Below are 18,118 nucleotides of genomic sequence, written 5' to 3'. Positions count from 1 at the left end.
CATCCAGAGATTTCAAAAAGAATAAGATATTTTGTGGATGTTGGTAGGAAACGTCCCACATATAATGGACTATCATGGAAAAAAGTGCTTTGCAGAAATTACTTCTCTCCCTAAAATACTCATTGACAGAAGCTTAATTCATAAACATTACTTATTACTATGCCTCATGGTTTGGTACAGAAAAAGCTAGCAGTCCATACAAAATTAATTTCTCTCTGTGGTGAAAAAAAAATTAACAACCAAAGAAACCAAACCACAAAACCTAGACACAACCAAACCAACAAAATAAACAAATAAACAGCACCAAAAATTAACAAATAAATAAATATATATTGATATTGCTGACAGCTGCTATGTCTCATGTAAGAGTCCATTTAAACTAGAATAGTGATGAGAACTACATCCCAAATGTGATACAACCATAATGAAATGAATCATATCACAAGAAATGAAGGTAATTCCCACAGAACAGAACAAAACAAAAGAAGCAAACAAACAGACAAAGAAAAACTACCACATATATTAAGACAAAATTCTCTAGCTGAATGTTTTTCTAGCTGAACTGTCATACTGAAATAATCTAATCTGTATAACTTTAGGGAGCTTTCTGAATACTGGTGGATTTTTTGTATTTTTATTTTTTGAAGTACTTTGAAAGAACACAGGTTATTGGAGCTGGGAACTTCTATAAAAGTTAATTTCTATACAAATGATTTTTTTTTTTCTAAATTGCATATTATCAAGGAAAATTGTTAATAAAGTTTCAACAATTTTCTGTGTAACAATTTCATGAGTGAATGCTAATCAGTACTTTTTTTTTTCTTAAAAAAAAAAAAAAGTGATTTGTTTTGGACAATTCAGATGAAGTTTCCTAGTTCTTGACCACTGATACAGATTGTACAAACAAAATAGCCATGAGATACCTTGGATTGGTTTTATAAGGTTCATTTCCAAATAGAGCCATTCAAAGAATATCCTTGTGAGTAATCCAGAAGAGTCTGGAACAAACATTAAAAGGTCACTCACTTGCTTCTTTTATTGAGTACCCTGTTGCTCTAAACATGTGAAGTGTTAGAGACTGTGGATTCTGCTTTAAGAGCTGTGTGGGAGAGGGTTCACCATTAAAGATACTGCATATAAACAACATAAAGCAACTTTAGAAACTATTTTTGTGGTTTCGTGCATCCAGATTCAGTCTTTCTTTGAGAACTTCCAGCCATCTAACACATCAGAAATGCCAGGATGTGACATCCCTTGACAAAATCAGAATGGGGATGAAATCAAGGTACAAAATCAAATTTGTTTCTTGAAATTTCTCCCCTGACATGCACATATGGTAACTCATTCAGATCTTTGAAATTTATATTCCCCAGGTTAGTCCTGGCTAGGAATTCCCAAACCTGGAAGGATTTGGGGGCAGTCAAGTCCTTACAGTTGGTAGGGAAACTATTTGGTCTATATTTAGTTATTATTAAGCTACTAAACAGTAACTGATATTTAACTGGAAGCTCCTTTTCAAGGTAGAAGGCAGTAAACAATGCCAGAACCAGACACTGAATACTGAGGGAAGGTGTAGGAGCATGCAGGGATGTGAATTTGCTGTAGTGTTTCTGGAAAGAAGGATTCAAGGTAAAGAATGCTTCCTGATGTTCAGACAGAACCTCCTGTGTTCCAGTTTGTGCCCATTACCTCTTATCCTGTCACTGGGCACCACTGAACAGAGCCTGGCTCTGTCCTCTTTGCAACCTCCCTTCAGGTATTTAAGCATATTCATAAGTTCTCTCTAAGCCTCCTCTTCTTCAGGCTGAACAGTGTCAACTCTCTCAGCTTCTCCTCATGGAAGAGGTGTTCCAGTCCCTTAACCGTAATCTTGGTAGCCCTCCCTTGGACTCTTTCCAGTACATCCAGGTCTGTTATGTACTGGGGGAACCAGAACTGGTCACAGTACTCCAGATGCAGCCTCACCAATGCTGAGTAGAGAGGTGGGATCACCTCTCCTGACCTGCTGATGATATGCAGCAAAGAATACCATTAGCCTTCTTAGCATCAAGGGCACATTGCTGACTCATGTCCAAATTGGACTCCTAGGTCCTTTTTGGCAGAGCTGTTTTCCAGCTGGGTTGCCCCCAGCACGTCTTGGTGTTTGTCTTCCCAGGTGCAGGACTCTGTACTTCTCCTTGCTGAACTTTATGAGATTTTTTTTTAGCCCACCTCTACAGCCTGTCAAGGTCCCTCCGGATGGCTGCACAGATCTCTGGTGAGTCAGCCACTCCTCCCAGCTTCATGTCATTCACAAATTTACTGGATGAGTGCACCCTCAGTAAGTTCGCGGATGACACCAAGTTAGGTGCGTGTGTCGATCTGCTTGAGGGTAGGAAGGCTCTGCAGGAGGATCTGGATAGGCTGGACCAATGGGCTGAGGTCAACTGTATGAAGTTCCACAAGGCCAAGTGCCAGGTCTTGTACCTGGGGCGCAATAACCCCAAGCAGAGGTACAGGCTTGCAGATGAGTGGTTGGAAATCTGCCAGGCAGAGAAGGACATGGGAGTATTGGAGGATAGTCAACTGAATATGAGCCAACAGTGTGCTTTGGTGGCTAAGAAGGCCAACAGCATCCTGGCTTGTATAAGAAGCAGTGTGGCCAGCAGGGCTAGGGAAGTGATTGTCCCCCTGTACTTGGCTCTGGTGAGGCTGCACCTCGAGTACTGTGTTCAGTTTTGGGCCCATCGCTACAAGAAGGACATGGAAGTGCTCGAACAAGTCCAGAGAATGTTGACAAAGCTGGTGAGGGGTCTGGAGAACAAGTCCTACGAGGAGCGGCTGAGGGAGCTGGGCTTGTTCAGCCTGGAGAAAAGGAGGCTCAGGGGTGACATTATTGCTCTTTATAAGTATCTTAAATGAGGCTGTAGTGAGGTGGGGGTTGGTCTGTTCTCCCACGTGCCTGGTGACAAGATGAGGGGGAATGGGCTAAAGTTGTGCCAGGGGAGTTTTAGGTTGGATGTTAGGAAGAACTTCTTTACTGAGAGGGTTGTGAGGCATTGGAATGGGCTGCCCAGGGAAGTGGTGGAGTCACCATCCCTGGAGGTCTTTAAAAGACATTTACATGTTGAACTTAGCGATATGGTTTAGTGGAGGACTTGTTAGTGTTAGATCAGAGGTTGGACTCAATGATCTTGAGGTCTCTTCCAACCTGGATGATTCTGTGATTCTGTGATTCTGTGAGGGTGCAGTCAACTCCATTGTCCAAATCATTAATGTAGGTGTTAAACAGGACTGGACTCAGTACTAACACCTGCAGTACTCCACTCTTTACTGGCCTACAACTAGGCTTTGCACCATTGACTGCTACCCTCTGGGCCTGTCTGTTCAGCCATTTTTCACTGACGCCCCACACTGTCTGCTCCTCCACAGAATCATAGAATGGTTTGAGTTAGAAAGACCTTAAAGACCTAATTCCAACCTCCATGCCATGGGCAGGACACCTCGTACTAGATCAGGTTCCCCCATTCTTCACTAGCTTCTCTATGAGGATATTATGGGGGATAATGGCAATGGCCTTACCAAAGTCTCAGGATGTTTCCCAGAGAAAGTTGTTTGACTCTTTCTGAGATGGGAGTTTTCTGACCCTTAAGTCATGCTTATCAAAGAAAAGGATTTATCTCTGTAATGGTTTTACATCATAATTTCACTCTAATTCAGACAATTTTGTACCTGAACATTTTATAGCACTGATTGAGAGGAGCAATATTGATCTCACATATGGTCAGAGCTGAACTGGCCTGAGCTCACTTAAATCAATGGAAAGACACAGACATACACAGGGTGAATCAGGGTGAATCTGATCTTCGGTAAGGTGAGTTGTTTTCTTCTGTTGCCAGCGAAGGGAGTTTGGGGTGAATACATCCTGACATGCATTATGTGCTGAGAAATAGGGAAGACAACCCTTTACTGGCATTCCCCTTGATCCTACTACTCTATTAAAAGGCACACGGGCTTCCTGGGAAAACAGAGGTGCTGTTGATCTTCAGGTGGGTGGACAGATGTGAAGTACTTCTTCAGGTACAGGTTTGAAAGACACTTTCTCTTCAAAAAAGATAAGCTTCTCTCTTTGAGAAAATTAATGTTCAATATAGTCTGTTATAGGAAAGCCTTAGAAAAAATCAACTGTTGCCCAGCCTGAGATCAATTTCCTGATCCTGAGAGGATTCCCAAGAACTTCAGAAGACAGCATAGAAAAGTGGTGTTTTCACTGGTGAGTCAGAAACACCTTGACTGCATTCCCGTGGGTACAACTTTCTGCACTTCCCAACTGAATTATTGTAGCTGAACATTACAGGGAATCTGTGCTATCTGCTGCTGTTTGTTATTGCTGTTGTTCCCAAGGGTGCTTCTTTTAGCCCTATTGTTTTCGGTTGGGAAAGGGGAGTTAATGACTTGTGGAGTATGAATCATTTAGTCTTCTGGCTACAAGAGCACAAACACAATGAAATAGAAAACTGCCATGGAGCTTGGGGCTGCCAGTAGCTGAAACTGGCACATTGAGTTCAATGTACTGTGGAATAACAGGGGGAGATTATTAGAAAACACTAATTACCTTTACCCAAGACCTTGTACTAGGAGATTCCCCATGACAAGGACTTATGGAGGAGCAAGAAGTAATTAGATTCCTGGCAGACCAAATGCTGCATAAGTAATTAAGCTATTTTCTTATTATTGCTACATAATATCAGTTATATATCTTATAGAATAAAAAAAATAAACAAAAACAAACAAACAAAAAAAGATAAATCTTCCTAAAATTTTCAACTAAGAGATGACAGCTTCAGAAGCAGCTCTGTCTTAGATTTTTTTCTTTTGAAAAAAAAAAAAAAAAAAAAAAAAACAAGCAAGCAAACAAACAAACAAAAACACAGAGTATTCAGTAATATCCATCTACTTGGTATTTCATGTAATTAGCTACTTACAAAAACAGATGAAATTCCTGCAGTTAGCCTTTTTGTTTCTGGACATTCACTTCTATACAGGAGTTTCTAGATGCTTATATAAATATCTGTGGCCAGAGCAAGACATTAAACAACACTTTAAAGTATATTTCTTCTAGTTAATCCCCATCAAATCTCTGTTATCTGTACAGCTAACATTAAACCTTGTGGTTTATGGCAGTCATCCTCCTCTAGATATTGATGATAAAAGAATATATTAAATTCTAATTTTTATTACGTTAGAAATGTTCAGTTAAAGTCAGGTTTTGGGTGGTTAGCCAAACTTTTTGTTACCCAGAAAAAATTTAATAAGCACATATTTGGCTATGAAAAGCAAATTGATTTATCCAAACCCAGAAATATTTGAACCCATGCAGAGTTTCAAACATGATTAAAAAAGAAAATTATTTGCTTTGTTTTAACTGCTAGAATAGAAGAAATAGCCTAAATTTTGGTTTCCACTGGTAGAATTATATTAAGAATTATATATATAAATATAAATATATAAATATATGTAAATATATATATAAATATATATATATATATAAATATATATATATTATATTAAGAACTATATTAAGAGTCATCTAAGTCAATCATGTCTAGAAAGTGTCAACACTGGAGATTAACATTGATTTGTGCATATCAACACTTATAGACAACGAATGTTTAACAACGCACTAGTTAAAATGTATTAAATCAGTATGTTTTATAACTGCATTTTCCAAGATAGAGATGACTTTTTCATGATGATTCAGTTAGTCTCCACTTCATTCATTGGTACAACTCAACATGAATAAAGGTTGAAGGATACGTTCCCTGAGTAAGTATAGATTTTATGTTCTTTGCCTTCCTAGTTAAAATACTGTTTGTAAATCCATTCTGTTATTACATCATTTGTAATTAATAAGAAAAAGATCAATGTAGTTCAGCTTGGATCTTATTCCTTGAAATGGTACATGGCTCTTTTATCTGCTCTTCCTGAAAGCAGTATCTTCTTGCCAAGATTTACAATGTCTTTTCAAGGCTGTAGTGAACTGAATTCTACCAGAATGAGGTTTAGGGAGTTTTGGTATTTCATCCATGTTATCAGTTGCCTTCAGCCTTAACCTCTGGGGACACGGTGGCTTTACTAAAAAGTATAATTTTAGCCATAGTGAGGGGGAGATTCATTGCTGTGTGTGGTACTTTGTTGTTTTAATAGAGTGATAGAAAAATGAATTACACCACGAGTTTACAAATCAGAAGTTTTCATTACTTCTAGTAAGATTCTCCCATAATCATTCAGCAGTGTTAACGAGAGATTCCTCTGTATAAATCTCTGTTGCATGGATAACGTCGTAATGTTCAGGTCTTCGGGGTGTTCTAAATAACCTTAAATCATCTCAAATGTAGAGTTAGAGAAGGCCTTTCTACTTTTCTGATTCCCGCTTTACTCTTCCGACCAAAAAATGGGACATATGTAACAATAACTATGAAGCTGAAACAATTAAATGAATATGCTTCTGTCAATCCAGTACTTCTGTTCCTTTTTCTGCTATACTTTTCTCCTGTTTACCTACAGAAAGAATTTCTGGGTGACACAGAAACAAAGATTTGAACAGAATGGGTGGCAAATTCGCTGGGAGAACAGAATGTTCCTGGGCCATGTGATTTGGAAGAGACGTACTTCATCAGGAGGTGATACTATGGAGTCACCAACCACTGGGTCTTCCCCTCTCATAAACAACTTCTCTGTGTCCAGGCACATGCACGTTTTGTGTGTGTGCAATGAATAACTGTTTCTGGGTGCAGATTCTGGGTTCATGTAGACACATAAGAAAAGAAAGAACGAAAGAATGAAAGAAAGCTTAAAAAATATTATAACTAAAGAAAATAGAGAAAAGTAATATAAAGGAAATCAATTTTAAAACCTAATCAATACCTCTCAACAAACTTCTACTTGTCGCAATGGTAATTTTAGAGGAGCAGAAACGCTTTTTTTATTTTTTATTTTTTTGATCAAATATGCACCACGCATTTAATGGAGAGCATTTTAAGCTCACTTAACTTCATTATCAGAAAATCTATAGCTGTTAAAAGGATCAGAAAATCTCAAGGACAATAATAGCTTTCATCATGTTCTGAATATCTTTAAATCTTTCCAGGAATGTATACTGGAACACATTTTTAGTGTTACTTTTAATGTTTTAAATAATTACTTACTATCAGATAACCTATGCCAAATGTTGAAATAACTACACTGGAATTTAACTTCTTTTCATCTCTTGATTTTCTGTTTTTGTGAAGAAAGCATCTCATTGTTTCTCAAGCTTAAACAGAACATGTTTCCATTGTTTCAAAATTATGTTTAATTTCTTATCTTAGGCTTGAAGGAGTCTTTCTCATCTCAAAATGGACTCACCTACTCACCTCAGAAAACTCACAATGAGCATTGCCCATCATTCCTATTTGAAGAGAACAGTCTTAAATGAATCATCCTTAGACTTTTCTCAGTCTGAGTTTTAATACGCTGTTGGCTACAGCAGAGCCTTAAAGTCATAGATAAAATCAGAAGCATACACTTATTGTGAGAGAGTGGAAGTGCACCCACAAATGGACACAATTTTCCAACAAAGCCAGTGACTCAGTTTCACACAAGCCTGCAAGAATAGGTGGGTTGGCAATGTAGAGTTCTCTGAGATCACATCATCATCTCTTTTTTTTTTTTTTTTTCTTTTTTTTCAGCCTGAGGATGCCACCTCATGAATTTGTCCTTTTGTCCTTTAGCAATAAGAATAAACCTTTTTTACTACTTCAGAATTCTTTGCCTCTATTTCTCTGTTTCCCCTCATCTCATTTCAATTGAGACAATAGAAGTCTCATGTTATCCCAAAGTGTAAAACAGTTTAAAAAATTAAATTAGAGATTAGGAAGAGCGTAAAGAGCAGCTAAGCATGGGAAACAGTTGCTTGAAGAATCTGTGGGATTTTCATCTTTAAAAGATCGTAATTAGATCTATCTAAAGATGGAACAAGTATGAATTATATAGAATAATCTTGCACTGCAGAAGTGGAATGACACCCTGAGGGCCCAGACAGTGCCATTTCCTGCAGTCTCATGGCACAACTCCACACAAGTGTACAGCTGCAAAAGCTATGTTCTCTTGCTTTTAAACACCAGTCTTAGATAAGAAATATCAGATCCTCCAGGAAATAAATCATTTAATTGGACATGCTTTTGCAATGTAATATTAGATTTGTCATGTCGTAAGAAGGACATATTCACTACCAGTGCTGACCATTTCTTTGTTTTCTATTGGGCAAGACTGCCTACTGAGCTCACTGAAGTAGTCACACTTTATGGCACGTGTGAATAATCAAAATAACTTAGGGCCTTGTAGTCTGAAGGGCAACACAGGTGCATAGTAAAAGAGTCTCCACCCTCAGCTGCTCAAAGGTGAAAGAAGCCATAAAAGACAAATTTACTGAGGAAATCCAAGGACATAGAAATACAATGATACGTGCAAAACCACTAATAAGAATAGTGACAGTGCTAGGACTAAAACTTTTATCTCCAAGGTCTAAACTCTGTATTCATGACATACCCCTGTCTGAACTTCTATTTTACTCACAGCACTGCTTTGCACAAGGGCTTTCCTTACTAAGACACCACTTTTGATTTAGAAGATTCCTAAACTGCAGATTAGTCAAAGATTTTAAAATGCACTGGAAAAACTTTGCTCCATCCCAGATTGTTGTCACTTTTTGTTAGTCATTTGTCATTCACTACTTCCAGAAACAATAGATAGGTTTGGTGGACCTTTGATCTGACCTCATACAGCTACATTTATTGATCACATATATATTGTCTCCATTCAACCCTCAAGGCTTGACTTATGGAGTTCTTACTTTCATCTTCCATGATTCATAACATAGAAAGAAAATGATCCTCCTTTCAGTTATTATACAAACATCCTCGGACAGCCACTGTACTTCTTCCATCTGTTGCAGGATACACCTGGAGGCATCTATTGCTCATCATGAGGGCCACTGAACTACAGGACTGCCAGGTAGAGGAAAACCACAAAGCTTTCTTTCAAAGGAAAGTAATTCTTTAAACTCTAGTCTGAATTACCACTGATTAAGGACACAGTTTGAATAACTAAATAGAGAATTCTTTCACTTCTCTAGTGTGTTTTATTTTATTATTATTATTATTATTTTATATTTTTTTTTTCAACAGCTTTAGCAAAGCAAACCTTTGTTTCACTTTGGGTGGTAAGATTCTGACCTGATGTTGCTAATTACAGTGCATATGATTACTCAGTATAATGTAATAGCTGCTTTTCTGCACTACACATGGGTACCTGAATGAGAGAATTCAATGAGATAAATGAACAGGCAGCAGAGAGTTGCATCAGATGCAACAGTATTCAGGTGAGGCTGTAGCAGGTTCCCATCCATCATGGGCTGAAAAAAAAAAAAAAAAAAGGAGGGGGGAGCAGATTCCTCAAAGGTTTGCATGATTGTGTGCTGAAAATATTTTTTTTACCCATTTTTTACCCATTTAATTTATCCCTATGGAAGAGGTCTGAACACTTATACTTTGTTTAGCTTCTACATTTTCTGTCAAGGACTATACTGTTAGAATTATTCCAGACAGAAGAACTTTGGCAGATTTATTTTTTCCCCGAAGCAGCAGAAATAACCAAAAATAAATTTAGAGAATATTTCAGGCCAGCAAAATTTCATTTCTTCATTTATTTTACAATAACTACTCAATTTCTCAAGTTTGGACTTGTACAAACACAGAAAAAGGCATGTTAACTACAGCATTCACCCACACTACCCAGAGCACTTTCAGAAGGCAAATTATTACGTCCTCTGCAGTGAGATCTTTCTTCATCCAAGAGACACTTTTGCAAGTCTCACGAAAGATCTGTTTTTGAATTATTGAAGAGTTCATTTCCTTCAGATCATCTATCTTGCTTTAATTTTCCTTCAGCAATAGTATTCCTTTTTGGTTCCTAACCAAGTTTTCTTCATATATTGCTGAGTTTCCTATCAGTCAAATGACTTTTTGGACTTCCTGGAACTAATGGTCCTCCACATTTTATTCTCCCTCCTTATCCTCATCTCTACTACTAACCTTATTCTTAGCTCTTTTTCCTGCAAGATCTGTGAGCCTCAGAATCAATAACAATTTCCTCCAATCCACCTCTACAGGTATCTTGTATTAGCAGAGAAATGAGCTTCAAGAAACGATTTGCAAAGGTTAAAGCATACATGTGCTGTTCTAAGAACAGACACTGATTCCTAGTACAGTTTCCTAATACTTGATTCATCCTTTCTATAACTATGATAATTATCACTAAGCCTTTTGGAGACCCTCGAATTGCTTGTGATCATTGCTTGTGACACTCTTAGAACTGATGTCTTCCCTGTACCACCTTCAGCTGGATGGCTGAAAATCAGAATCAGTACTAGAGTCTAAGGAAATATTTATTTCCACCTCCACTAGATCATTTTTTTTATTATTTTTTTTCAGTGTGTGTTTAATTTTGTCACTTAAAAAAAAAAAAAAAAACAAAAACAAAAAAACAAAAAACAAAGTCCAGAACATATTAATTAACCTTTTTTTACTCATAAAAAAAGGTAGTTAATAACAGTAAAACTGAGATGATACATATATTGGAACATGAGGCATATAGAAGACTCGGTAATTCCTTCCAGATCAATATGTTTGAAATGCCATTTGTAAGCTAAAAATGTTCAGCAAGATATTTTATCTATGTATGCCTCTACTTTCCCTTCTCTTTTCCATTCTCCTCTCCTTTAAGGCAGGAAAAGTCCTATTATAATCCATTTGGAACCACAAATGCTTTGCAAAACTTACTCTCTTGTTCTCTAGGTTTGTACAATAGCTACTTTTATTCAATAAAATAAAACAATTAAATAAATGAAATAATTAATAAACTGGGGACAGCTCTCTTGTCTGGAAGTAAAAGGCATGCAAACCCTGCATCCATGTATCTTAATACTGTTATAGACCAGAACACAGTGTGTGTGTCCCAACTGCCTGCTGGCAACCATCCCTGACAGTGCCATCACCAACACAATGCCTGAGACCCCTCACAAAAATGTTAATAGCCACAGGCTAAAATCATGCCAGCAAGAATAAATAAATAAATAAATATTTAATATCCAGAACTTCAGCCTATTCTCTGACTCCATTTTATTTAACACAGGTATAGGCGATATGCATAATTTCAGTTGTGGCTAGTAGTTTCTATTATGTTATAAAAACATGTGAATTGGCACTATAACTTTTAGTTATAAAAGTAGAGACATAAGAGACGTGGTAGAATACCTGTAGATTAAAAACATTAGATAAAATTATTACTGGAGAGATTTATCACAGAGGTTTTCTTCAAACATCAGAAACTAATAGTTAAGAGGAGCAGGATGAAGGTGTACTTACTACCTGAAACAAAACTTCAGCTGTTAAGGCCAACTGTTACAGAAAATGAAGAACAGATGAAAATCACATGCAACCAAATCATTTTTACCTCTACTATTAATACTCCGTATTCATTTCTGAAATATGTTCTAAAGTTATTCTGCTACATGAGTGTATTATTTCTTCTCTAGTGAATTTTATCTGTAAGTATATTTCCTGGCGTATGACTTGTGGATGACCAAAGCAATAAGCACAAATAGATGCAGCCTGGTGTCTGTATCTTGATTAAGTTGCATAATGGTTAGGCTAAAATAGCAATTTTTCCCACACTTGGAAGTCATCATGTTCACCTTTTCATTTGAGGTTAAGTCCAGTTCCTCAAGGTGCACAAGGTAAATATTTGCTGAGCTTTTAAAACATTTTCCATTAATCAAAATCTCTTGAACACTACAATCACTAATGACCTTCCATCTTTCATTTCTGTCTCAGGCAGGCAATGCAATTTCTGGAACTGTGTAGTACATCAAGAGTGGAGTGTTTATTGAAGGATATCTTTTGGCATCCTTCTATTCCCCTTGGGGTTCTACAGTGTGATTTATTTGATATGTGTGTTTCTTGACCACTCTGTTTTTTTGTTTGTCTGAGCATAAAAAAAGATGAGACCTTTTTGGGCCCCTCGCTATAAGAAGGACATCGAGGTGCTTGAGCGGGTGCAGAGAAGGGCGACGAAGCTGGTGAGGGGCCTGGAGAACAAGTCCTGCGAGGAGCGGCTGAGGGAGCTGGGCTTGTTCAGCCTGGAGAAGAGGAGGCTCAGGGGTGACCTTATTGCTCTCTATAGGTACCTCAAGGGAGGCTGTAGCGAGGTGGGGGTTGGCCTGTTCTCCCATGTGCCTGGTGACAGGACGAGGGGGAATGGGCTTAAGTTGAGCCAGGGGAGTTTTAGGTTAGATGTTAGGAAGAACTTCTTCACTGAAAGGGTTGTGAGGCATTGGAACAGGCTGCCCAGGGAAGTGGTGGAGTCACCATCCCTGGAAGTCTTCAAAAGATGTTTAGATGTAGAGCTTAGGGATATGGTTTAGTGGGGACTGCTAGCGTTAGGTCAGAGGTTGGACTCGATGATCTTGAGGTCTCTTCCAACCTAGAAATTCTGTGATTCTGTGATTCTGTGAGAGCAAGCTCAAAACAAATATTTTACAAAAAACAGTAAGGGGAATTGGAAAGTTTGATATCTTGTGATTTCCCATAGAACCACTGCATGGCTTTGGAAATTTAATTATTTTTGTGCACTTAAAATTTAAATCAAATAACTCTCCACAGAAGGGAGAAGCAACATGCATTTCTGTAGGTAGAGTAACATAAGTATCCATTAGTAGATGAAGCTTTCCTTGTGAACGCATTGCATTTCAGCAACAGGAACTCTCTGTTCTGGTTGGAGCATCTATTTACAACCTTCTCAGTTTAATTTGGTAGCCCAGATCAAACCCAAGATCAGAGCACAAATGAAAGTGCAAATCCTATCCAAGTCCATTTTCCAGTGTAGCTTCACATGAGACATTAGTTGCATGAGCTTTCTTTTATTTCAGATGTAGGATTTTCCCCTTTAAATGGTCTGGTATATCTGTTCATTTGAAACTTCTGCTATTCTGTTTGTAAAATCTGGATTCATTCTGGTGTCATATCCATCCTAGGTTAGTGCCTTAAGATTTTCTCCACAGAGACAACAAATGAGCCTAGCTCTGGACCAACAGTCACATGTTCATAACCAAAAGAGCCCAACAGATGAAATCAAAATAGTCTTCAACACATTGGGATTCTGGAAAATGGAGCTTTAACTCCCTACAGGAACTCAGTACATCAATGGACAGCAAAGATATTATTGTCTCACATCCCATCTATCTCAAGAAGTTTTCCTGCAAGCTTTTAGTTATATACTGAATAACAAATTTCTTATAGTTAGTCATGACATTTCCCATTGCAGCTAGAAACAGATATTTTAAACTGAGAAAATTAAAAGCCAGTTCTCTCTGGACTTTGTTTTATTGAAGAGCTAAGACTTTCCAATTGTCAGTTCTGAAGTCCTTGCACATAAAAGGATCTCTGAAAGCTAATTTTAGCACTGTTGTAAATAAGCAAAACCTATACAAAATTAAATATGTTTTGGCATCTGCAGGAGCTAAGGGCCACCATAGCTTTTGAAAGCAATGCTTACATACTTAATTTGTTTGATGTGACAGTGAAATGACAACTTCTTTTGTTTAGGATAAAGGAAAACAACAAGGGTCATATGGCACCAGTTCTAGACGAAGATAGTGCAGGTGGTTTTTGCTACTCTTCACTCTAAGAAACTAGCAAGTAGGGTTTCCACCTAAGTCAGTTTTCAAGACACTCTTTGTACAAGCCCTTTTCTTGAACATGATTCCTCTGAGCTACTTTAAATGTCCACATTAAAAGTAATGGACCTAAGAGGGTCTTATTTATTTTATTTTATTTATTTATTTTTTATTTTGCATTAACTACAGTGGTGACTAGTTCACATGCAAATTGTAGACATATAAATACGTTTAGGTGAATATCATCCTAAGGACAGTAGTCCCTTTGGATGTCAGAAAAGAATTAAGATGACCCATAGAAGAAACTACAGAAAAAATGTATTTGAAACCATAAGACAGAGAAATATGTAAGTAATATATCTCAAATTACAAAATAAATAAATAAATAAATAAATAAATAGGTTGGTGCTAAAAAGCAAGAATAGAGGTAGAAATCCCTGTTGTTGCTTTCCCCTTTGCGTAGTATGGAAGGATAGCTGTGTGCAACAGGTAGTCAGTGAATAGAGGCTGCTGTCCTACCTATGGGACAATCTTAGCAGACCAGCTTTCAAGGCAGTTGGGCAGAGCCACATTCCTTACATGTTGCCCTGAGTGTCTCTCCAAGACAGCTGGTTTCACTGTCACTGTTTTATTCCTGTTCCTGTACTGTTCATTCCTGGGATGATATCAGGTCATCTTTCTAATAATGCACCAGAAAGGCAGCAGGCCACATTATCTGACTCCTGGAATGCTCCATTTTGTGGTCAAGACACCATTTTTCTTATTTTATCTAAGGTCCACCAGTTGATTCAGAATATGGGGTAAATAAAAAGGTCCCAGAAGGTGTGCATTTATGTCTTTTACTTTCCTGCCTACTAACCCAGGGACCTTTTCTGTTGGGTGAACATATCTGAGAGAGCTTTCCTTTCCCCCCTTGGTGGTTAGGGAAAGAAAAGCTGCTATCATTGACCCCCATGTAAGGGAAAGTATTACCTACTTTTTGCCTTTAGCACAGTAGGAACAAGTAAATACATCAGCTGAAGAAAGGGAAGAAAAGGTGGTGGTTAACAACCTTCATTTTGGAGACATTTCACATCTACCCAGAAGGCACATCAGCAATTCTTAACACGATGTTACATGAACAAGGCTTACCTTCAGGCTGTATATGTACATTATGCATTTTAAACTTCTGTAAATGCAATGGATGATCCAAATCAAATGTTTGTTTGTCAGCTTTCCCTCACACAATGCTGTTAATAGGTCTGGCCAATATTGTGTTTGCATGACATGTCATGAGAATGATATATGTCTTTGTATAATATGTACCACTATGACATGGCTTACGTTACTTTCTATCTTTTAGATATGCACATCTCTAGGAGAGACCATGAATGTGGGCTTTACATATGCTTGACTGGACTGTCTTTTATTTTGCCCTACTCTGAAAAGACTGGCTATAATTGCCTAGTATTACTCACCTGCCCAGCAGCAAAAATTCTCCAGCAAGTCCCAGGCGCCTCATAGCCATTAAGAGCCCTCTCACAGTCATGCCTTCACAGAAGCAGGCAACGACTCTTGCCTTGGGCAGGTGGCTCCGGAGCTTTCGCAGCAACTTGTCAAAGCTCTGTTCACCAGCATTGCTATAGATCTTGTAGGAATGTGCAATGCAGATCCCTTCCTTAGCTGCCATATCTTTGAAAGCTTCCATTCCACTTTCACCATAGTTTCCTAAATGCAAACAGAGAAACATATGTATGTATTAAAATCTACAGAAGCTTTTTTTTTTTTTTTTTGCTTTGGAAACAGCAAATACTTTAGAAAGTACATAACATATCTGTACAGAGAACAGTGAAGCCATCTTAAAAACAAACAAACAAAAAACTACTTTAATTTATTCACCTATTTTTCAAGTCAAGATCAACAAACTTTCCTAGAAACCTCACTTCAGTTTAGCAGCCTGCTTCTATGTTGAAACCAAAGTCTGTTAAGTACCTGAATACCTGTGATAATCTGTTCAAAAATGTCTATAGCAAAATCTGTATAAATTGCATGTTGCCTTCTGATTCTCTTAAGTTGACCGAATGTGGTCAGTTGCTCTGAGGTTTACTTAAAAACAAACAAACAAAAAAAAACAAACAACACAAAGACAACAACAACAAAAACCACAACAACATTAAAAAAAAATAATAATAAATCTTTAGGATATATTATTTGGTGTAATATTTTGACTATAAACAAAAACAAAACAATTGCTAATAACAACATGACTGTTCATAGTGTAATCTGAACAACAACAACATTTAATTTACATTGAAAGGTAATAGCTATTCTGTGAAGAAAGTTTTACTGATGACTCAAGAGAATGAGAGGCAAAATTGAGGACTAACATGACAGAGATCACAGGATTACAGATGAACTAAATGTACATTTTTATTTATTTACTTTTCAATTAAATGTCAACAAAACCAACAGGAAATTCTTCATATTTTCTTTCAAGACATTCTCCTGTATGATAAGCTGGTAATAATGGTAATAAATACCAGGAGATAGATATGTCTGTTGTTTTTTATTCTATCTCACCACAGAAAATTTTTTCATTTGAAATTGTAGAATAGTCATGGTGCTTAAACAGGGGGTGTAGTGTTCCCACTGACAATCATACTAACCAGGACTGTCTTTCTGGTTCCTTGTTCTCCTACATCTACCTTTCTAAATCTGTTTCTTGTCTAATTTAAATCAGAAGGATTTTGAGGAAGGAACTCTCTCTTCTCCAAAATATTGCCTTAACTTCCAAGTAATATTCCACAGAAACACAGTCAACAAATGAATAAGACCAAGAGTGTTAAAGTAACAGATTTGCAAGGAACTGTTGATCCTTCACTCGCTTCTGTTGGTTTGCAAATATTAAAATCTGTAACAACAAAAAGATTTCTTTGCCAACTGTGTTATGAGTATATAAGAGTATTGATAGTGAAAAAATATGCGAAGTACTTAGAATCAGATTACAGGATTTGGGCTGTCTCTGCCCTCATTTGTTCTTGTGACTTTGGACATTGGAGCCACGAAGCACTCAGCCTGCCTACCTAAGAAATCACCCCTATTTCTCTACTGCCAAAGTTTACAGGCTGCATTAGCTTCCAGACTGTACCTGAACATGAAAGACACAGTCTCCAGTTTAAAGATCTTAGCATCTGAATAGCCAAAAGAGACAGAGTATCAGAAAGGAAGTATCACTACCTTCATTTCATATCAGAAATTAATCAATGCGAGTTTGAAATTTTGAAATGGTACCCCCAACCAGAATGGCAACTTGAATGCATGTCTCCTTATCTAATGTGCACCAACTTTTATTTTTCTCTCTGCTGTGTCTGATGAAGAATCCATTACTATGCAGATTGTGCCTGAGCAAAATGTCATAGAAGTTTTAAACTTAGTGCTTCCTGGGAGTTGATGTTCTTCCCCATGTGTCATACTTATAGGGCAAACATTTCCTGTGATAGATCATCAAGTGATTGCCATGAGATGCTGAAAGAGTTTGGCTACAAGTCAAAAACATGGTGCTTAATGAAAGACTTATTATAACCCCAAAACTCAGTCTGATGGAAAAATGGGGGTCAGTCAGATAAAACTTCCACCAGGCCTTGAGGCCATCTAAAGTAAAATCAGGCAGTTTGGCAAGAAATACATTTCTTTGTTTAAAGTCAGTCTCTTTTTTGTCAGTCTGGATCAAAGAAGAAAAAAAAAAAAAGAGGAGAAAAAAAAAAAAAAAGGAAAAAAGTCAGTCATATCAAGTTTTACCGTAGAACTTGGAAGTGAAAAAAAAAATATATCTACAGTGTACCTCAAAGAAATTGAAATTCTGAAGATTTCATTTTCTGTGAAGAAACTGTCAATAGAAAATTCCTGGTTAAGTCTAATTGACTTACAGAACTAGATCTCTTCAGTGTTCCAGACATTTAATTCTTTGTTTGAGAGTGTTATAAAAGCACAAAAGTATTGTCCCGAGGCTTGCTATAAAGCTGAGGCTTACTATAAAGCTGAGAACAGGCTTAATTACAGTCCTGAAAAAGTAGTAGGCCTTTCAACGAACACAAAGTGCTTTAACTCTTTTCCAATCAAGTAAAGGTTTCTCCAGTTATTGTCTCATCATGTATCGAGACAGGGTGGTTTTGTGAAAATGTGCAAAAAGAAATGACTCACCAAAAATGAGAAGAAATCTACTAAACTACCAAGGGCACTTAACAAAGAGTTACATCCTTAACATTTGGAAAAGAAAAAATCTGAACGTGACAAAGTTCTCTAGCTGGGAAAACTATGTCTGCATAACATGAGCTCAGGGGAGAGTTGATGAAAACAGAAAGCAGCTATGCTTCAAGATGCTCGTAC

The 18,118-nt window shown here is 37.4% G+C and overlaps 1 protein-coding gene across 2 annotated transcripts in view; it reads right to left on the bottom strand.

The window, feature by feature from the left end:
* Positions 1-18,118, bottom strand: part of GRM5 (glutamate metabotropic receptor 5) — a 278,368-nt gene that overhangs the window by 129,601 nt on the left and 130,649 nt on the right. For both annotated transcript variants that reach the window (XM_032208117.1, XM_032208118.1), the window contains exon 3: positions 15,211-15,460. In XM_032208117.1, coding sequence (XP_032064008.1) covers positions 15,211-15,460 — 250 coding nt within the window. The remainder of the gene's footprint in view (positions 1-15,210; positions 15,461-18,118) is intronic.

Source organism: Aythya fuligula, chromosome 1 (genome assembly GCF_009819795.1).
Source record: "Aythya fuligula isolate bAytFul2 chromosome 1, bAytFul2.pri, whole genome shotgun sequence".
Lineage (NCBI taxonomy): Eukaryota > Metazoa > Chordata > Aves > Anseriformes > Anatidae > Aythya > Aythya fuligula.
This window is presented reverse-complemented; position numbering and strand designations above follow the sequence as displayed.